We start from the raw sequence: 22,766 nt of genomic DNA, 5'->3' as shown, positions 1-22,766 counted from the left end.
CTGAGACCTGCTGAGATCTGGGTGCCCAGGAACCTGAAACTGGACTGTCCACTCTTTCTCTGTTTATGTACAAGTGAGGGATGGTCACCCTGCTTCTTCCTGAAGTCAATGATGAGCTCTTTTGTTTATTTGTATTGAGTGCTCTGAGCACTGTGTTGTTCTCTGAGCACCAACCTATTAACCTCTGTACGTCCTCCCTGTAAGCTGACTCATGGCCCTCAGTGATCAGCCTCACCGCTGTCATGTTGTCTGCAAATGTTATGATGGTGTTGTGCTGTGGGTCGGTATGCAGTCATAGGTGGAGAGGGAATCGTTTTTGCTACCAAAGTTGTTGTTTTCTGTTTTTGCTACCAAAGTTGATAACCTCACATTTATTCACATTAAACTGCACCTGCCATGCATCTGCCCACTCACCCAATCTGTCCAAGTCACCCTGCATTCTCATAGCATCCTCCTCACAGTTCACACTGCCAACCAGCCTTGTGTCATCTGCAAATTTGCTAACCTTACTTTGAACCCCTTCATCTAAATCATGAATATACATTGTAAATAGCTGCTGTCCCAGCACCGAGCCTTGCGGTACCCCACTAGTCACTGCCTGCCATTCTGAAAGGGATCCGTTGATCCCTACTCGGTTTCCTGTCTGCCAACTAATTTTCTATCCATGACACACTCTACCCCAATACCATGTGCCCTAATTTTGCCCACTAATCTCCTATGTGGAACCTTATCAAATGGTTTCCTCCCACATCCCGAACACAGGTGGGTTTGTAGGTTAATTGGTCCTCTGTAAATTGCCCCCATGTGTAGGGAGTGGATCAGAAAGTGGGATAATGTCAAACTAGTGTGAACAGGTGATCAATGGTTAGCGTGGGTTTGGTGGGCCGAGGGGTTTGTTTCCGTGATGTATCTCTAAAAACAAGTTTCATAGGGATAGGGATAATTGTGTGAGTGAGAACAGAGTTCATGAAGTGACCCAGCTGAAACAGACTGGTGGGTGACAAAAGAGCTTCAGTTCAACGTGATCTGTGGCTGGAAGTTAATGCAGGGGCAGCTGTCTCTTGCAAGGCAACACCTCGGCGTTCCGGCAGCAGCCCGACTTCGGGACCGTGGCGGCGACACGACATCGGAGCCTCGGCCGCGGGCCAGTGGACGACATCATCGGGAGCTCGCGGGTCACAGGATGGTGACCTGTTTTTCCGGAGCTCCCGCAACAACAGCTTCATCCGCTGGACTGGACGGCGGCAGCTTCGGCAGCTTTGACCACGGAGTTTGAACCGGCCCATTGGCGGAGCTCGGATTCAGCCGCGGGACTGATTCACTCACCATCACCCGGCGGGGTCACAACATCGGAGGCCTGGATCGCCTCAACACAGAGGGAGAACAAGGAGGGAAGAGACAAAGACTTTTAGACTTTTGCCTTCCATCACAGTGAGGAGGTGTCTGGTGAACTCACTGTGGTGGATGTTAAACTGTGTTTATTGTGTTATTGTTATTTTATTATATGTATGACTGCAAGGCACGAAATTTTGTTCAGACCAGAAGGTCTGAATGACAATAAAGGATACTTGAACTTGAACTTAACTTTTTTTAACCTCGAGTACTTGATTAATGGTGGTTGCCACAGAGGGACTATAATAAATATTCACAGGCCCGTTATAGGTTGTGAGGAGGGACTGGATAGTTAAAGCTCCCATTGTCTGGACTTTAGAAGACTGAGAGGTGATCTCATTGAAATGTACAGAATTATTCATAGAAACATGGACAATAGGTGCAGTAGGCCAGTCAATATGATCATAGCTGATCATCCAGAACCAGTATCCTGTTCCTGGTTTTTCCCCATATCCCTTGATTCCGTTAACCCAAATAGCTTAATCTAACTCTCTCCTGAAAACATCCAGTGAAATTAACCTCCACGGCTTTCTGTGGCAGAGAATTCCACAGATTCACAACTCTCTGGGTGAAAAGGTTTTTTCTCATCTCAGTCCTCAATCGTCCAACACTTATTCTTAAACTGTGACCTCTGGTTCTGGACTCACGTAATATTGGGAAAAGCTTTCCTGCATCTACCCTGTCCAATCCCTTAAGAATTTTATGTGTTTCTATAAGATCCTCTCTCATCTTTCTAAATTGCAGTGAATACAAGCCCAGTCGAGAGTTCATTGGGGCAATGCAGAGAAGGTTTCCTTTGACTAACCAGGTGATCGCAGTCTCAGAATAAGAGAGTTATTCAGCTACCTTGGATTAGAGCAGCCTGTATAGAGAGGCTTCAATAGTGTGGATGTGGAGAGGATGTTTCCATTAGTGGTAGAGTCTAGGATCAGAGGTCATAGCCTCAGAAATAAAGGACTTTCCTTTAGGAACAAGATGAGAAATAATTTATTTTGTCAGAGGGTGGTGTATCTGTGGAATTCAGAGGGCTGTGGGGGCCATCAATAGATATTTGTAAGACTGAGACTGATAGATTATTGATTAGTATGTGCGTCAGGGGTTATGGGAAGAAGGCAGGAGAATGGGGTTAGGAAGGAGAGATAGATCAGCCATGACGATGGGCTGAATGGCCTAAGTCTGCTCCTATCGCATGACCTTATGAGGTGAAATTCCTGGACCTGGTGAACCTGAAATTCTCCTCTCTGGTGGACGGTTGAGACTCAGACATGGGGAGGGTTCAAGAGGGTTTGAATAATGTGGATATTGAGGGAACAGAGGGATACGGGGATTAGTGCAGGAGGATGATGTTGAGGGGAATGATCTGCCACGATCTGGAGAAGGGCTAGGAGCAGGCTGGATGGGCCAAATGACCCCCCCTGGCTTATGATCATACAGACACCCTCCTCGACTCTCTGCCCAGTGTCAGACACAGAGGCCCCACTCTCAACTCCTTTGCTCAAGTCTCATTGTCCAATTTTGCGAGATGCCTTTCGACTTTACAGATACAACGTGGAATCAGGCCCTTTGGCCCATCGCGTTCATGCCAGCCAGCGATCGCCCAAACACTAGCACTACATTACACCACAGGGACAATTCACAATTTTCAGAAGCCAATTAGCCTACAAACCTGCACTTCTTTGGAGTGTGGGAGAAAATCAGAGCACCCAGAGAAAAGCCACACGGTCACACGGAGAACATACAAACTCTGTACAGATAGCACCCGTAGTCAGGATCGACCCGGGTTTCTGGTGCTGTGCCACTGTGCAAGGGAATCTCGCTCAAATCCAATTTACAGATCAACCATGAGGACAACAGTCCTTGAACTCATCTTCCCCAACAACATCGCAACGCACCTGAGCACTGAAGCGCTTTGTAAATGTCTGTTTTCTGGATAATATTCATGGCTTTCTCCCAGCCCAGCTGCTGGAGGGCTTCAATTAATTGTTTAATCGTTCCACCTGAAATCTGGAGAGAGAGAAGATTATGAAGAGATAATCAGACACTACAGATGCTGAATCCTTGAGTAACTCAACGGGTCAGGCAGCATCAGTTGAAGGCAATAGGCAGACACGTTTCAAGAAGATTATGACTCCACTTGTGAACCGTAGATTGGCATAAGATTAACTATTCTGTATTAAACTGCATTAAATATTCCACAGCTCACGTGCCCCAATGATAAAGAGATAAAGATCCTGCTGTAATTTTTGATAATCATCTTCGCTATCTATGATATTGCCCACTGTAGTATCTTCTGTAAAGCCGCTGAGAGACAAAGAGGGATCTGACGGGGGGGGGGGGGGGGGGGGGGGGGGGGGGGGGGGGGGGGGGTGCAGTAGACAGCGGGTGCTACTATCTACCTCATTGGTGATCCTTGGAAGATCCTTGATCAGACTTTGCTGGCTTTAACTTGCACTCTGCGATGTTATTCCCTTATCATGTCTTAGAGTTATAGAGTGATACAGTATGGAAGCAGGCCCTTCAGCCCAACTTGCCCACTCCGGCCAACATGTCTCAGCTATACTAGTTCCACTTGCCCACGTTTGGTCCTTATGCCTCTACACCTGTCCTATCCATGTACCTGTCTAACTGTTTATTAAATGTTGGGATAGTCCCTGCCTCTACTATCTCCTCTGGCAGCTTGTTCCATATACTCACCACCCTTTGTGTAAAAACGTTACCGCTCAGATTCCTATTAAATCTTTTCACCTTAAACCTATGTCCTCTGGTCTTCGATTCACCTACTCTGGACTAGAGACTGTGCATCTACCTGACCTATTCCTCTCATGATATTATGCACCTCGATCCTCCTGCGCTCCAAGTCGTAGATTCCCACCCTCTTCAACCTCTCCCTTTAGCTCAGGCCCCTCGAGTCCTGGCAACATCCTTGTAAATCTTCTCTGAACACTTTCCAGCTTCACAACAGCTTTCCTTTGACATGGTGCCCAGAACTGAACACAATACTCTAAATGCGGACACCAACGTCTTATACAACTGCAACATGATCTCCCAACTTCTATACTCAATACTCTGACTGATGAAGGCCGATGTGCCAAGAGCCTTTTTGACCACCTTATCTACCTGCAACTCCACCTTCAAGGAACCATGCATATGCACAAGGGGTGGGCATGAGGTGTCTGAGAGCTGGCGCCTGGCCTCAGCACGGTTGAGGTCAGCCTGTTAGACCACCATGGCACCTTCCTTATCGCCAGGTTTAATGACAATGTTTGGACTGTTACTGAGTGAGCGGAGGGCTGTGGCTTCTGAGGGGGTGACATTGGAATGGGTAAGGGGAGTGGAGAAGTCTAGACTGTTGATGTCATGCCAGCAGTTGGAAATGAAAATGTCCAAAGAGACAACAGGTGCAGGAATAGGCCATTCGGCCCTTTGAGCTAGCACCGCCATTCACTATGGTCATGGCTGATCATCTACATTCAGTGCTCCATTCCTGCCTTCTCCCCATATCCCCTGACTCCGCTATCTTTAAGATCTAACTCTCCCTTGTAGTAAATGCTTACTATGTTCTGTGTGCTGAAGCAAAGCAAGAATTTCATTGTCCTATCAGGGACACATGACAATAAACTCACTTGAACTTGAACACATCCAGAGAGAAGGCCGACGGGGAATCCAAGAGGAGGAACGTTGGAGATGGGGGAAGTGGTACAAGATACAAGAGACATTTATTTTTCACATGTACCAGTTGGTACAGTAAAATGTGTGGTCACCATACCGCCTTATAAATTAAAAAAAAGAGCACAACACACAATAGGCTCCAACATAAAACATCCCCACATAGCAGAATGAAAGATTGCCACTGTGAGGGAAGGCACCAAAGTTCAGTCATCTTCCTCTGATGTTCTTTGATGTTCTCCCATGGTCGGGGCCTCCCGAGCCCTCCGCAGTGGGTGGCCTGATGTTCAGGCCCACTCACCCGGATGATGGAACTCTGATGTCGGAACGGGAGGATAACCTCAGCGGCTTGGAGCTCCGAATCGGCCACTACCTACCGGAGTCCGCAGCTCCCGAAGTCCACGGGCTGAGCAGGTCGGAGATTCATGCTGGCGGCCCTCGGCAAAGGGATCCCAGGACTCTGCGATGTTAAAGTCGACGCCGCCCGTGCTGGGAGCTCCGCGATGTTGAAGCAGCATGCCCAACACTCCGGAGCTTCAAACGGCGATCCAGGTGGGCATTGCCCGCTCCGCGATGGATCCAGTGCTGCACCGCTCTCTGGTCCGGACCCTGGTCCCCGGCATGATAGGCCGCGCCAATCCAGTTAGTAGGCGTGAGGAGGAGGGCGAGGACGCGACTCGGAGAATAGTTGCATCCTCTACAGGAATTGACTGGGAAACAGTTTCTCCCTTATCCTACCTCCCTCCCCCACATAGAAATACTAAAGAAACCTCCAAAACATATTGTGAAGACAGAATAAAATTTAAAAAAGATAAATAAAACAGACAGACTGTAGGCAGAGGCTGCCATCAATGTGGCCGGCCGGCACAGCGCCCCTAGTGGTTGTAACTGGGCAGTGAGGAGGCCTGGAAGTGACGGATGAAGAGTTCTAGGTCCTCGAGGGCTGGGAACTGGTCAGGATGTGGGTTTAGTGCAGCACAGGTACAGGCCCTTCAGCCCACCATGTCAGTGCTGAACATGAAGCCAAGACCAGCTCTCATCCACCTGTATATTGTCCATATCCTTCCATTCCCTGCATTTCCATGTACCTATCCAAAACATTCTTCAATGCCACAACTGTATCTGCCTCCCCGACAGCACATTCCAGACTCACCGGTGTAAAACAAATTGCCAACTCCTCATTGTCCCAAGGAATTGCCCCCTCCGCTTTCAAAACTGCTGCTGTCACATCAATCTTAAAGAAACCTGGTCTTGATCCCTCCTCTCTCATTAACTACCGCCCAATCTCAAACCTCCCCTTTCTTTCAAAAACCCTGGAGCGTATCGTTGCGTCACAACTTCATTCCCACCTCCTTGCGTATAACCTATTTGAACCCCTCCAATCTGGCTTTCGCCTCCTCCATAGCACAGAAACTGCTCTCCTCAATGTCCTCAACGACCTCCTCACCTCTGCTGACACTGGTTCCCTCAACATCCTCATCCTCCTCGACCTGAGCGCAGCCTTTGATACAGTGAACCATAACATCCTGCTCACCAGACTCAAAGACCTCAGCATTGAAGGCTCTGCACTCAGCTGGCTCCGTTCCTACCTTTCCAACAGATCCCACTTCATCTCTCTCCACAACCACACCTCTGCTACAGCCACAGTCACTTAAGGCGTTCCCCAAGGCTCCGTACTCAGCCCCCTCCTCTTCATCATCTACATCCTCCCCCTTGGTCAGATACTCCACCACTTCAACCTGGACTTCCACTGTTACGCCGATGACACCCAGATCTACCTCGGCACCAAATCCCCCCCACCCCCCCCCCCCTCTCCCATATCAACTCCTGTTTGTCAGCTATAAAAACCTGGATGCAACATAACTTCCTCAAACTCAACAGCGATAAAACAGAATTCCTCCTCATAGGCTCCAAATCCACACTCAGCAAAATCAATAACCCCACTCTCACCATCGACGGCACCACTGTCTCCCCATCTCCCCAGGCCCGCAACCTTGGCGTGATCTTTGATTCCACCCTCTCCCTTGAGCCTCACATCCGCCATGTCATTAAAACCTCCTTCTTTCACCTCCGCAACATCCCCAAACTCAGACCCTCTCTCACACCTCCCGCTGCTGAAAGACTCATCCATGCCTTCATCTCCTCCCAACTGGACTACTGCAACTCACTTCTCCTTGGCATCAGCTCCACCTACATCAACCGACTCCAACTGGTCCAGAACGCAGCCGTCCGACTCATCACCCACACCAAATCCTGGCATCACATCACTCCAGTCCTCAAACAACTTCACTGGCTTCCCATCTCCCACCGGATCACCTACAAAATCCTGATCCTCACCTACAAAGCCCTCCACCATCTGCCCCCCCCCATATCTCACTGACCTCCTCTCCCCCTACCAACCCTCACGGTCCCTCAGATCCACATCAGCCGGTCTCCTCTCCATCCACAAATCCAACCTCCGCAGTTTTGGGGACAGAGCCTTCTCCAGGGCAGCTCCAGGCTCTGGATCTCCCTCCCCCAACTGATCCGCAATTCTGTGTCCCTCACCATCTTCCAGTCCCGCCTCAAGACCCATCTCTTCACTTCTGCCTATCCTTAGCCCCACATCCCCCTCCCTTTTCATCTGTGCTTGAATTGCCTCATATTGTATTTTGAATTGAATTCTGTCTTTAATTTGTGTACTAGTCATGTCTCTACTATTTATTTCATTCCCCTTACATGTTTTTCCTCTACCTGCTAAATTTTTGTAAGGTGTCCTTGAGACTCTTGAAAGGCGCCCATAAATAAAATTTATTATTATTATTATTATATGCTAAATGTTGCCTTGCTCACCTTAAGTCAAAGCCCTCTATTATTTAATATTACAACTCTGGGGGAAAAAGATTCTGACTGTCTACCTATTCATGCCTCTCATAATATGATATACTGAGAGGCATAGATAAGGTAGACAGTCAGAACGGCCTAATTGACTCCCAGTAATGACGCTAGATAATGAGCAATGGTACAAGGGTGAACGTACATCAAAGTTGTCCAGCAGTGACTTGCTTGGAGACACAGCACTTTGGAGCAGCTTGCTGAGTGAGCCGAGGCCCAGCTTCTCTGCCAGTTTCATCCAGTCAGCCCCTGAAACTTCCTGGTTCAACACTTCGTTCAGCTCTCCCAATGCTTCCGAACCCAGGGATGCAATACTGCCTGAAACATAAACACAGAGAACATAGATCAGTACAGCACAGGAACAGGCCCTTTGGCCCACAATGTCCATGCCCAATATGATGCCAAGTTAAACCTCTGCCTGCATGTGAACCATATCCCACCTTTCCCTGCATATCCATGTGCCTATCTAAAAGCTTCCTAAATGTCACTATCTTACCTGTGTCCACCTCTGGCAGTGTATTCCAGGCACCATCTTTCTATGTGTAAAAAAACAACTTACCCCCCCACATCTCCATATAAACTATCTCCCTCTGACCTCGGAACAATGCCATCTAGTCTTGGAAAGGGGTTCTGACTGCTACGCCTCTGCTACCATAATTTGGTATTCTTCTATCCTCCCCCTCATCCTTTGACACTCCAGAGAAACCAATCTACATTTGTCCAACCTCGTCTCACAGCGAATACCCTCTAATCCAGGCCACATTCTGCACCCTCTGCACAGCTCCCAGGAGGCCGTGGGGAAGCCGGGCAGTGGGTCCCCGCGGTCGGCACCACAGAGACATCAGGAGAGGGCCCGGCGGCGGTCTAGGTGGAGGAAGGGGCCAGCCGTGGTGGAGGACGGGTCAGCAGAGGGTGCCGCAGGGCGGGCAGGAGGACCACGTGGGTGCTGGATGGGCCACAGACAGGAAGGGGACCTGTCGTGGGGGAGGGAGGCGCCGAGAACATAGGGGGCCCAGCATGGGGGGGGGGGGGGGGGGGGACAAAGGGGGGGCCATTGGGTATTAAATACATCACAACTTTGTTGGAGACCTTTACGTGGCTTCTCTTCGCATACCTTGTGTATACAAAACAAAGAATGTGACTGTTACCCGCCACATGTGATCATTCATTCACAACCTTTCTGCAATGGGGCAACCAGAACTGTGCACAATAGACAAACGTAGAAACATAGTCAACATTTAGTTCCCACATCAATAGCAAGAAGAGACTGCAGATGCTGCAACCTGGATCAAAGAATGGACCCAAATGGGAAGGCAGCATTTGTGGAGGTTGAGGGGAAGTGGAGGAGGAAATTCTTTAGCCAGAGGGTGGTGAATCTGTGACATCCATTGCCACTGACGTCTGTGGAGGCCAAGTCATTGGGTATTCTTAAAGCAGAGGTTGATTGGCTCTTGATCAGTATCACAGGATACAGGGAGATGGGGACACCAAGAGAAAGGATACTGAATGGCCTAATTCTGCTTCATGTGTCTTGTGGTATTTCTGATTGAGACTCTTCATCAGGACTCACCACCACAGTGGGTGAACTAATCAAACGCTACTCGGGCAGAGATGCGGGTTCAACTGCACCGGGACAAACGACACAAAGGTCTGGAAATGGAAGCAAATTCAGGAATATCCACGTTTCAACGTCGGATAGACAAGGAATGTGGACATGACTGGTGATGTTTGCCAACGAATGCTGATTCTCAAAGTAACGTGCCTGATGCTGAGGGTGAGGTGGCACTCGGGCACAGGCTGGTAATATTGGTGCCACATAGCTGACAGATCCCAAAGACCCACACACTCGACTTTGTCAGCAACTGTGACATTTACATTCAATGACGGAATACAAATTGTACTGCGACAACAGGTCAGGGTTGAACCCGGGTCACTGGATTGTGTCATAGTTATTCAGCAAGGAAACAGGCTCATTGGCCCAACTTGCACATGCCCAGCAAAATGCCCCGTTGATGCCAGTCCCACCTGCTCACGTTCCCCGCCTATCCTTCTAAACCTTTCCTATCCATGTACCTGTCCCAATGACTGATCTGAGAGGCTGCACCATTGTGCCAACTGCACTGAAGTCAGAGATATTTACAGCAGGAGGCTGCAAATGGCCATCACACCATGCAAACCCTGCTCCAGCTCTGTCACCATTGCCTTAGTTGCTCACTGAAGCCCAGTTGCCCAATAATATTCCACAACCTGGCTTTGAATACTGATCCACTTTCTCTTTCAACATTGCAATGCTCTGCCCCATTCTAGGGCACATCAATCCCTCTGCCTAGTACCAGTCCACCAATGAAACCTCACGGTGGCACAAGGGATAAAGTTGCTGCTTCATACACCAGAGACCCGGGTTCAATCCTGACTACACTACAGGTGCTGTCTGTACAGTTTATACATTCTCCCTGTGACCTGCATATGTTTTCTCTGGGTACTCTGGTTTCCTCCCACACGCGTAAGACATACAAGTTTGTAGGTATAACTGTGAATTGTCCCTAGTGTGTAGAATAGTGTTAGCGTGCAGGGATCGCTGGTCGGCGCAGACTCGGTGGGCAGAAGGGTCTATTTCCATGCTGTATCTCTAAACTAAACTAAACTAAAGCTCTCCTCAGGTGTCATCTTTTATTCAATATCTCTTTACTGGGTCCAAACCTGATGAAGTGGTCAATTGTAGTTCAATGAAAACAAAAGGTCAAGGTGCAGGATAGTAACCCATTGCAGTGAGCCAATGCCTGACTGGGAATAACAGCATGGGTATCAGTGAGCCTTTCTCTACGTAGCAAGACGCACAGATATAAAGATACAGCATGGAAATGTGAGCCAGTGATCCACCCACCCAGTCTGTGCCGAACATACTAGTTCTATTTGTTATCCTACTTTTGCATCAATTCCCTGCACACTAGGAGCGATTAGCAGAGGGCCAATTAACCAACAAACCCGCACGTCTTTGGGATGTGGGAGAAAACCGGAGCACCCTGAGGAAACCCACGCGGTCACAGGGAGGACGTGCAAACTCCACACAGACAGCAGCTGAGGTCAGGATTGAACCCAGGTCCCTAATGCTGTGAGGCAGTGGCTCTACCAGTTGTTCCATTGAAAGGCCCAAGATGTAATGAGTGATGTGTCCATCATGGACTCGACTTTGACCAAAGAGTGTCCCCAACCCACGTGAATTTATCACCTCCTGTGACATTTGAATCAAATGATGGCGTGCAAATTCGACAAATGCCTTTGATGAAGATACTGAAGTTTCGGCGAATGTTTGCAAACTTGCTGGTGACACATAGATAAGTGAGGAAGTTACGAAGAGGACCCAAGGTACTAAAGGGATATGGCTGGGTTGGGCGGGTAGGCAAAGATGGTGCAACTGGAGTGTAACGTGGGAAAGTGTGACAATGTCCATTTGGGATAGAAAATGGAAAAGCATATGATGTAGACGGTGGGAGATGGTAGAGCTGAGGTATAGAGGGTTCTGATGGCCCGGTGCCTAGTGTGTAAACCACCAACATGTGGCAATAAGTAAATAGGAATGTAAACACATTGTCAATGTTTATAGTGGGAGGAATAAAAGACAAAAGGAGTTCATGCTTCATTTACAGCGGGTCAGGCAGCATCTGGAGAGAAGGAATATGTGACGTTTCAGGTCAAGACCATTCTTCAGACTGAGTCAGGGGAAAGTTTAGACTGGCTGGGCTTGCATCTGCTGGAGTCCAGATGAATGAAGTTGATTGAATTGAAAGATGTGATCCTGATGGATGTTAGAAACATAGAAAATAGGTGCAGGAGGAGGCCATTCGGCCTTTCGAGCCAGCACCACCATTCATTGTGATCATGGCTGATCGTCCCCTATCAATAACCCGTGCCTGCCTTCTCCCTGTATCCCTCGACTCCACTAGCCCCTAGAGCTCTATCTAACTCTCTCTTAAATCCATCCAGTGACTTGGCCTCCACTGCCCTCTGTGGCAGGGAATTCCATAAATTCACAACTCTCTGGGTGAAAAAGTTTTTTCTCACCTCAGTCTTAAATGACCTCCCCTTTATTTAAAGACTGTGGCCCCTGGTTCTGGACTCGCCCAACATTGGGAACATTTTTCCTGCATCTAGCTTGTCTAGTCCTTTTATAATTTTATATATTTCTATATAATATCCTTCTAAACTCCAGTGAATACAAGCCTAGTCTTTTCAATCTTTCCTCATATGACAGTCCCGCCACATTGACAGAGTGAATATGGTGACAGGTGCCTCGTGGAGCCATAAAGCAAAGGAACTGGCCCTTCCACTCATTGCATTGCAACCAACCACCATGCCCATTTATACTAAAAGGTAGAGACTATTTTCTAAATGGGGTGAGAATCCAGTGCTGGTGCAGGGTTCCCTAAAAGTGAATCTGCAAGTCAAATCGGTGGTAAAGGAAGAAAACTCAATGTTAGCATTTATTTCAAGAGGGCTTGTGCAAAAAAACAGGGATGTAATGTTGAGGCTCTATAAGGCGCAGACAAGGCAGCATTTGGAATATTGTGAGCAATTTTAGGCGCCATATCTGTGGAAGGATGTGCTGGCTCTGGAGAGGGTCCAAAGGAGGTTTACAAGAATGATGGCAGGAATGAGTAGGTTAACATGTTCAGGTTCAATGGTTGGGTATTAATGGTGGAGTAGCAAGATGGATTCAACAGTGGCTGAATGGGAGATGCCAGAGAGTAATGGTGGATGGTTGTTTGTCAGGTTGGAGGCCAGTGACGAGTGGGGTGCCACAGGGATCTGTGTTGGGTCCACTGTTGTTTGTCATGTACATCAATGATCTGGATGATGGTGTGGTAAATTGGATTAGTAAGTATGCAGATGATACTAAGATAGGTGGGGTTGCGGGTAATGAAGTAGAGTTTCAAAGTCTACAGAGAGATTTATGTCAGTTGGAAGAGTGGGCTGAAAGATGGCAGATGGAGTTTAATGCTGATAAGTGTGAGGTGCTACATCTTGGCAGGACAAATCAAAATAGGATGTACATGGTAAATGGTAGGGAATTGAAGAATGTAGGTGAACAGAGGGATCTGGGAATAACTGCACAGTTCCCTGAAAGTGGAATCTCATGTAGATAGGGTGGTAAAGAAAGCTTTTGGTGTGCTGGCCTTTATAAATCAGAGCATTGAGTATAGAAGTTGGGATGTAATGTTAAAATTGTACAAGGCATTGGTGAGGCCAATTCTGCAGTATGGTGTACAGTTTTGGTCGCCTAATTATAGGAAGGATGTCAACAAAATAGAGAGAGTACAGAGGAGATTTACTAGAATGTTGCCTGGATTTCAGCAACTAAGTTACAGAGAAAGGTTGAACAAGTTAGGGCTTTATTCTTTGGAGCGCAGAAGGTTAAGGGGGGACTTGATAGAGGTTTTTAAAATGATGAGAGGGATAGACAGAGTTGACGTGGAAAAGCTTTTCCCACTGAGAGTAGGGAAGATTCAAACAAGGGGACATGACATGAGAATTAAGGGACTGAAGTTTATGGGGTAACATGAGGGGGAACTTCTTTACTCAGAGAGCGGTAGCTGTGTGGAATGAGCTTCCAGTGAAGGTGGTGGAGGCAGGTTTGTTTTTATCATTTTAAAATAAATTGGATAGTTATATGGATGGGAAGGGAAAGGAGGGTTATGGTCTGAGCGCAGGTATATGGGACTAGGGGAGATTATGTGTTCGGCACGGACTAGAAGGGTCGAGATGGCCTGTTTCCGTGCTGTAATTGTTATATGGTTATATGGTTATAACATATGATGAGCGTTTGTCGGCACTGGGCCTGTACTCACTGGAGTTTAGAACAATGACAGGGGATCTCATTGAAACATACCAATTAATGAAAGGCTTGGATAGAGTGGATGTGGAGAAGATGTTTCCACTAGTGGGAGAGTCTAGGACTAGAAGTCACAGCCTCAGAATTAAAGGACATACTTTTAGGAAGGAGATGAGGTGACATTTCTTTAGTCAGAGGGTGGTGAATGTGGATTTCTTTGCCATAGAAGAGTGTGGAGGCCAGGTCAGTGGATATTTCTGAGGCAGAGATAGATAGATTCTTGATTAGTACAGGTGTCAGGGGTTATGGGTAGAAGGCAGGAGAATGGGTTGATTGGCCAGATGGGCGGAGGAATGGTTGTACCGGGGGCTCTGGTGCTGTGAGGCATCAACTCGACCTTTGTGACACCATGCTGCCGATAACCACTGTGCTGATGTACTCCAATCTCAGTGCAGATACATTCACCATGAAAGCAAACCCACCCATAATAGACATTAGTTTATTATGATAATACAAAAGTTAGTGGTTTAGCAGATAGTGAAGATGGTTGTGAAGAATTGCAGCAGGATCTGGATCGATTGGCCAGGTGGGCAAAGGAATGGTTGATGGAATGTAATCCAGAGAAGTGCGAGGTGTTTCATTTTGGGATGCGGAACAAGGGCAGGACCTACACAGTAAATGGTAGGCAGTTGTAGTGTTGTAGAGCAGAGGGATCTAGGAGTACAGGTGCATGGTTCCTTGAAGGCGAGTTGTAGGTTGATAATGCGGTCAAAAAGGCTTTTGGCACTTTTGCCTTCATCAGTCAGAGTATTGAGTATAGAACTTGGGGACTCATGTTGCAGTTGTATAAGACGTTGGTGAGACCACATTTAGAATATTGTGTTCAGTTCTGGGCACCATATTATAGGAAAGATATTGTCATGTTTGAAAGGATTCAGAAAATATTTACGAGGATGTTGCCAGGACAAGAGGGTGTGAGCTATAGGGAGAGGTTGAGTCGTCTGGGTCTCTATTCCATGGAGCATAGGAAGATGAGGGGAGATCTTATAGAGGTACCTTGAAGGTGGGCATGCAGGTGCAGCAGGCAGTGAAGAAAGCGAATGGTATGTTAGCATTCATAGTAAAAGGATTTGAGTATAGGAGCAGGGAGGTTCTACTGCAGCTGTACTGGGTATTGATGAGACCACACCTGGAGTATTGCGTACAGTTTTGGTCTCCAAATCTTAGGAAAGACATTCTTGCCATAGAGGGAGTACAGAGAAGGTTCACCAGACTGATTCCTGGAATGTCAGGACTTTCATATGAAGAAAGACTGGATAGACTCGGCTTGTACTCGCTAGAATTTAGGAGATTGAGAGGGGATCTTATAGAAACTTACAACATTTTTAAGGGGTTGGACAGGCTAGATGCAGGAAGATTGTTCCCGATGTTGGGGAAGTCCAGGACAAGGGGTCACAGTTTAAGGATAAAGGGGAAATCCTTTGTGACTGAGATGAGAAAAGCATTTTTCACACAGAGTGGTGAATCTCTGGAACTCTCTGCCACAGAAGAGAGTTGAGGCCAGTTCATTGGCTATATTTAAGAGGGAGTTAGATGTGGCCCTTGTGGCTAAAGAGATCAGGGGGTATGGAGAGAAGGCAGGTACAGGATACTGAGTTGGATGATCAGCCATGATCATATTGAATGGCGGTGCAGGCTCGAAGGGCCGAATGGCCTCCTCCTGTACCTATTTTCTATGATTCTATGATTCATACTTTGCTCATTCAAGTACTTGTCTCTTAAGGTGCCCTTTAAATATTGTTTTGTTCCTGATTCCAGTTTCCTTCTTCCTCTGCAGCTCAGTCAAAATTGTTATAAGTACATTAAGGGAAAGAACTAAAAGGAAAATAGGACTGGTCAGAAAGCATCTGTGTGATGAGCCACAGGAGATGAGGAATGTCCTCCATGAATATAAATAGTGTGGAGAAAGACATTAAAACTAATGATGTGGAATTCTCAGCCTCAGAGGGCGGTGGAGGCAGGTTCTCTGGATGCTTTCAAGAGAGAGCTAGATATGGCTCTTAAAAATAGCGGGGTCAGGGGATATGGGGAGAAGGCAGGAACGGGGTTTTGATTGGGGATGATCAGCCATGATCACATTGAATGGCGGTGTTGGCTCGAAGGGCCGAATGGCCTACTCCTGCACCTATTATCTATTGTCCATTGGGAACTTGGAACAGGAACTGAAGATGTTCTGAGGGCAGTCCACATGGCAGTCAGGGAGGTGCTGAACATCCTACTCCGTACGAAGGTAGAGAAATCCCTGGTGTCTGTTCAGATATACCCGAGGTCACAGTGGGAAGCTAGGGAAGAAATTACAGGAGCCCTGACTGATGTTGTTAGACATGGGTGGGATGCTGGAAGACTGGAGGGTGGCTAATGTTGTGCCTCTATTTAAGAAGCGGTCCAAGGAAAAGCCTGGGAACTATGGACCTGTGGCAGGCAAGATACCATAGGGCATTCTGAGGAATAAGATTTATAAGCATTTAGATAGACAGGGGCTGATTAGGGATGGATAGTGTGGCTCTGTGCATGGGAGAGCGGGTCTCAGAAATATGATTGAGTGTTTTGAAGAAACCAAGATGGCTGACGAGGTCAAGGCCATAAGAAGTTGGCTACAGGGTATCTGATGGGGTTCCGCATGGTAGGCTAGATTACACGGCATCCAGAGAGAGGTAGCTGACTGGATAGAAATTGGCATGGTGGAAGGAAGCAGAGCGTATTGGTGGAAGGATGTTTATTGGGCTGGAGGCCTGTGATGTGCCTCAGGGATTGGTGCTGGGCCTGTGATGTGCCTCAGGGATTGGTGCTGGGCCCATTGCTATTTGTGGTTTATATCAATGATTTAGATGAGAAGGTAGACACAAAAAGCCGGAGCAATACAGCAGGACTGGCAACAGCATGTCTGGAGAGAAGGAATGGGTGGCATTTCGGATCGAGACCCTTCTTCAGACTGAGGATCTCGACCTGAAACGTCACCATTCCATCTCTCCAGATATGCTGCCTGTCCTGCTGAGTTTCTTCAACTTTATTTGTCTATCTTCAGTTTAAACCAGCATCTGCAGGTCCTTCCTACACATTTAGATGAGAATGTACAAGGCATGAGTGGCAAGTTTGCAGATAACACTAAAGTAGATGGTATCGTAGACAGTGGCGTGGTTATTGAAAATGACAGCAGGAAATTTTTTCACACAGAGAGTGGTGAATCTCTGGAACTCTCTGCTGCAGAGAGTAGTCGAGGCCAGTTCATTGGCTATATTTACGAGGGAGTTAAATGTGACCCTTGTGGCTAAGGGGATCAGAGGGTATGGAGAGAAGGCAGGTACGGGATACTGAGTTGGATGATCAGCCATGATCATATTGAATGGCGGTGCAGGCTCGAAGGGCCGAATGGCCTACTCCTGCACCTAATTTCTATGTTTCTAATTTCTATCTTGATCAGCTGGGCAAGTGGGTAAAGAATGGCTAATGAGGTTTAATGTTGATTAGAGCGAGGTGTTGCATTTTGGAAAGTCAAACTAGGGCTGGACCTTCACAGTGAATGGAGGGGGAGGGGGAGGATGGTTACCAGGTGGAAGGGAAAGGCAAAGTTGAGTTACAATATAATCATTCAATTCAATTCAACTCAATTCAACATCTGTGATCTCATTAAGCAGTGCAGACAGGTCCAAAGTTGTACGATCATTAAGTAACAGACAAATTGCCAGCTCAGAACTACTGGACATCTGAACAACTCTCATCAACTTCTTCACTATCTTACACTAATTGTATCTTTATCCTTTATCTGTACACTGTGGAGGGCTTGATTGTAATCATGTCTAGTCTTTCTGCTGACTGGATTACACACGCAAACCAAAAAGTTTCACTGTAGCTCAGTCCACGTAACAATAATAAAGTAAACTCATTGTGTTCAGTTGTTATCATCCTGTTGTAAGAAAGATGATGTTAGGCTGGAAAGGGTGCAGAGAAGATTTATGATGTTGTTGCCAGGACTCGAGGGCCTGAGCTATAGGGTGCAGTTGAGCAGGATGGGATTCTATTCCTTTGAGCACAGGAAGATGAGGAGTGATCTTAGAGGTGTACAAAATCATGAGGGGAATAGATAGCGTAAATACACAGAACCTTTTCCATCGAAGAGTGCAATCAAGAACCAGATGACATAGGTTTATGGTGAAGGGGGAAAGATTTAAATAGGTTCCTGAGGGGCAACTTTGTTTGGTGGGTCTAGTGTAGATATGGCATGTTGGTTGGCATGGGCAAGTTGGGCCGAAGGGCCTGTTTCCACACTGTATGACTCTCTAAACTAAATACTACTGATCACTGGGCACACCAATGAATACACAATGCCACTAGCCTTGTTAGCCAAGTTCTCTCATCATTCTACCCAGGACAAAATGCAAATGGCAGTGGGGTAGATAATGGGCAGCAGACTGGCAGCTGCCCCCTTCATGCCCAATGATGTACCCACCAGCCCCCGCTGTCCAAACACAGAATCACAGACAAATCGGAGCTACCTTGCTGAACATCAGCCGACTTCACACTCTGCTCCTCCCAGTTACACGAAATTCCTTGTAAAATATCCCGCACCTGTGTGGAATAGAATAGGTCAGATTCTCTACAAGGCAGTGCTGACAATATTAACATTATTGTACAAATGTGTGTTTGAGGTTTTACCGTTCTTCAATGCAAAGTTTGCCAACTTTTCTGTTTCCCCACACAGTTACCTTGGGGTCTGATTGTTGATAATTAATGGTCATAACACGGCATCCTATGCAGCGGAGAAACACCCACTAAATCCACACTGACCACTGATCCCCGCATACGAACACTATCCTAAACACACTAGGAACAATTTTACATAGATACCAAACCAACTAACATACAAACCTGTATGTCTTTGGGAGGAAACTGAAGATCTTGGAGAAAACCCACGCAGGTCATGGGGAGAACGTACAAACTCTGTACAGACAGCACCCATAGTCGGGATCAAACCCGGGTCTGTGGAGCTACTGTTGCACCACTGTGCCGCACGTTCACCAAGTACAGGGCTACAAGTCATTCCCATTTCCCAGCTCCCGGCTACATGTTCTCATCCGGGTTCCCTGTAAACACGTGGGGTCTCGGTCTCATGGCCCCTTCAGCACTCCAGACGCCCACTTCTCCTCAGCCCCCTCTCAGCCTGACACCAATTCATTTGTAGTTGGGAGGAACCTCAGATGCTGGTTTACACCGAAGATACACACTAAATGCTAGAGTAACTCAGCGGGTCCGGCAGCAGCTCTGCAGATGTTATCAGGCAGCTGTATCATCAGACTACAACTAGAGAGCAGTCCTGAACTTCTATCCACCTCATTGTTGACCCTCGTACTATCTTTGATCGGACATTACCTCACACTAAATGTTATTCCCTTGATCATGTATCTGTATACTGTCAATGGCTCGATTGTAATCATGTATTGTCTTTCCCCTGACTGGTTAGTACACAACAAAAGCTTTTCACTGTACCTCGGTATACGTCACAATAAACTAATCTGAACTGAATGGGTGACATTTCAGGTTGAGGCCCTTCTTCAGACTAAGTCTGAAGAAGGGTCTCGACCCAAAACGTCATCCATTCCTTCTCTCCAGAAATGCTGCCTGTCCCGTTGAGTTACTCCAGCATTTTGTGTCTATCACCATGTGTATTCATGTGTGTTCTCTACCTGGGGAAGTGGGCTCTTCCTGTTCATCGTGACGCACATTTATACCGAGTCATCTCACAGTCAGTCTCAGCCAGCCCGTCTCTGGAAACCACAGTCCCACAGCCCCTGGAGCCACCTCCCTTCCATGGACTCTATCTACACCTCACGCTACCTTGGCAAGGCCATCATCATAGTCTCACTGGTCACTGCAATGGGGGTGGCACGGTGGCACAGCAGTAGAGCTGCTTCCTTACCGCGCCCGAGACCCAGGTTTGATCTTGACTACGGGTGATGTATGCATGGCGTTTGTACATCCTCCCTGTGACCGCATGGGTTTTCTCCAGGAGCTCCAGTTTCCTCCTGCACTCTAAAAGCGTAAAATTGTACATTTCCCCTAGAGTGTAGGACAGTGCTAGTGCACAGGGCGATTGCTGGTCGGCGTGGACTCAGCGGGCCGACAGCCTGTTTCCACATTGTATTTCGAAGGTAAAGTAAAGACATCCCTCCCATCTCCTCTGTGCAACAATTTCCACCAGATCGTGACCTGGATGATCACAAACCTTCTGATCGCTGGTGATGTCGAGCGGCGTGTGTCCACGGCTGATGTCCACGTCTGCATCATCCTCTTCCTCAGAGTCCAGCAGCGGCTCATAGTTCTCCACATCACGATCAGCTCCTGGCGTGGGAGGAAGGTAAGCAGGTGAGGGCAGGGCAGGGCAGGACAGGAGAGGACAGGAGAGGGCAGGTGAGGGCAGGGCAGGAGAAGGCAGGTGAGGGCAGGGCAGGGCAGGGCAGGTGAGGGCAGGGCAGGACAGGAAAGGAGAGGGCAGGTGATATGAGGGGAGAGGAGAGGAGAGGGCAGGTGAGGTGATGGAGAGGGGAGGAAGGGCAGGGCAGGAGAGGGCAGGAGAGGGCAGGGGAGGGCAGGTGAGGGCAGGTGAGGGCAGGTGAGGGCAGGTGAGGGCAGGTGAGGGCAGGTGAGGGCAGGTGAGGGCAGGTGAGGGCAGGGCAGGTGAGGGCAGGGCAGTGAGGGCAGGGCAGGCAGGGCAGGGCAGGGCAGGGCAGGGAGGGCAGGTGAGGGCAGGGCAGGGCAGGGCAGGTGAGGGCAGGGCAGGGCAGGGCAGGGCAGGGCAGGAGAGGCAGGGCAGGGCAGGGCAGGAGGGCAGGAGAGGGCAGGAGAGGGCAGGGCAGGAGAGGGCAGGAGAGGGCAGGAGGGAGGGCAGGGTGAGGGCAGGTGAGGGCAGGTGAGGGCAGGTGGGAGGGAGGGCAGGGCAGGGCAGGGAGGGCAGGTGAGGGCAGGTGAGGGCAGGTGAGGGCAGGGCAGGGAGAGAGGCAGGAGAGGGCAGGGCAGGGCAGGTGAGGGCAGGGTGAGGGCAGGGCAGGAGAGGGCAGGGCAGGGCAGGTGAGGGCAGGGGCAGGAGAGGGCAGGGCAGGAGAGGGCAGGGCAGGCAGGAGGGCAGGGCAGGAGAGGGCAGGGCAGGAGAGGGCAGGGCAGGGCAGGTGAGGGCAGGGCAGGGCAGGTGAGGGCAGGGCAGGGCAGGTGAGGGCAGGGCAGGGCAGGTGAGGGCAGTTGAGGGCAGGGCAGGAGAGGGCAGGGCAGGAGAGGGCAGGGCAGGAGAGGGCAGGGCAGGTGAGGGCAGGGCAGGGCAGGTGAGGGCAGGGCAGGGCAGGTGAGGGCAGGGCAGGGCAGGTGAGGGCAGGGCAGGGCAGGTGAGGGCAGGGCAGGGCAGGTGAGGGCAGGTGAGGGCAGGTGAGGGCAGGGCAGGTCAGGTGAGGGCAGGGCAGGTGAGGGCAGGGCAGGAGAGGACAAGTCAAACGCACAGCTCCTTCACTGCACATGGAAATGCTGGGAATACAGTGCAATATGTGGAATTCTTTGCCACAGACGGCTGTGGAGACCATCATTGGGTATTGTTAAAGTGGAGATTGACACGTTCTGATTAGTAAGGACGTCAAAGGTTACGATAAAAGGAAGGAGAATGGATTTGAGAGTGAAAAACAGATCAGCCATGATAGTGGTGGAGTAGATTCGATGGGCTGAATGGCCTAATTCTTGTCCTATGATGGTCTTGTACATTGTTATACATGGTACGAAGCGACCAATTGGTCTCGGTAATGGAACGCAGCAGACAGAGGAGACGGGTTGTTTGCAGGAATGGGGAAGAAGTATTTAACAAACATTCAGTCATAAGGACCACAATGAATGTGTCAAGAGAGGAGAGAAAGTGAGGTGAAGGTGAATGGTATGGTATGTTAGCTTTCATTGCAGCGAATGGCATGTTAGCTTTCATTGCAAAAGGATTTGAGTATAGGAGCAGGGAGGTTCTACTGCAGTTGTACAGGGTCTTGGTGAGACCACACCTGCAGTATTGCGTACAGTTTCCAAATCTGAGGAAGGACATTATTGCCATAGAGGGAGTGCAGAGACGGTTCACCAGACTGATTCCTGGGATGTCAGGACTGTCTTATGAAGAAAGACTGGATAGACTTGGTTTATACTCTCTAGAATTTAGGAGATTGAGAGGGGATCTTATAGAAACTTACAAAATTCTTAAGGGGTTTGGACAGGCTAGATGCAGGAAGATTGTTCCCGATGTTGGGGAAGTCCAGGACAAGGGGTCACAGCTTAAGGATAAGGGGGAAATCCTTTAAAACCGAGATGAGAAGAACTTTTTTCACACAGAGAGTGGTGAATCTCTGGAACTCTCTGCCACAGAGGGTAGTTGAGGCCAGTTCATTGGCTATATTTAAGAGGGAGTTAGATGTGGCCCTTGTGGTTAAGGGGATCAGGGGGTATGGAGAGAAGGCAGGTACGGGATACTGAGTTGGATGATCAGCCATGATCATATTGAATGGCGGTGCAGGCTCGAAGGGCCGAATGGCCTACTCCTGCACCTAATTTCTATGTTTCTATGTTTCTAAGGTGAGACACCAGGAGTCTGAGCGAGCAGTTGTGTGGAACTGGAGGTGGCCAGGATGAGATGCATCCCATTAGCGAGAGCCTCAGTGATTTATTTTCTCCTGGTGGACAGCATGTTAGCACAGCGGTAGAGGTGGTGCCTTACAGCGCCAGTCACCCTGGCTCCTTCCTGACTATGAGTGCTGTCTCAATGGAGTTTGTACATTTTCCCTGTTGGTTTTCTCCGAGTTCGCCAGTTTCCTCCCACACTCCGAAGATGTACAGGTTTGTAGATTAATTTGATTTTGGTAAAATTCAAAACTGTCATTGGTGTGTAGGCTAGTGCTAGTGTACGGGGATCGCTGGTCGGCACGGACTCGGTGGG

The 22,766-nt window shown here is 48.6% G+C and overlaps 1 protein-coding gene across 1 annotated transcript in view; it reads right to left on the bottom strand.

Moving 5' to 3' along the window:
* LOC129713066 (nuclear factor NF-kappa-B p100 subunit-like) overlaps window positions 1-22,766 on the bottom strand; it is a 106,009-nt gene that overhangs the window by 1,743 nt on the left and 81,500 nt on the right. Inside the window, exons 19-22 of the mRNA XM_055661944.1 lie at window positions 20,043-20,158; window positions 18,316-18,388; window positions 8,078-8,250; window positions 3,285-3,396 (exon numbers count right to left, since the gene is read on the bottom strand). Coding sequence (XP_055517919.1) covers window positions 3,285-3,396; window positions 8,078-8,250; window positions 18,316-18,388; window positions 20,043-20,158 — 474 coding nt within the window. The remainder of the gene's footprint in view (window positions 1-3,284; window positions 3,397-8,077; window positions 8,251-18,315; window positions 18,389-20,042; window positions 20,159-22,766) is intronic.

This window comes from Leucoraja erinacea, chromosome 34 (genome assembly GCF_028641065.1).
Source record: "Leucoraja erinacea ecotype New England chromosome 34, Leri_hhj_1, whole genome shotgun sequence".
Classification (NCBI taxonomy): Eukaryota; Metazoa; Chordata; class Chondrichthyes; order Rajiformes; family Rajidae; genus Leucoraja; species Leucoraja erinaceus.
The sequence above is the reverse complement of the archived record's forward strand: the minus strand, read 5'-3'. Positions and strand labels throughout refer to the sequence as shown.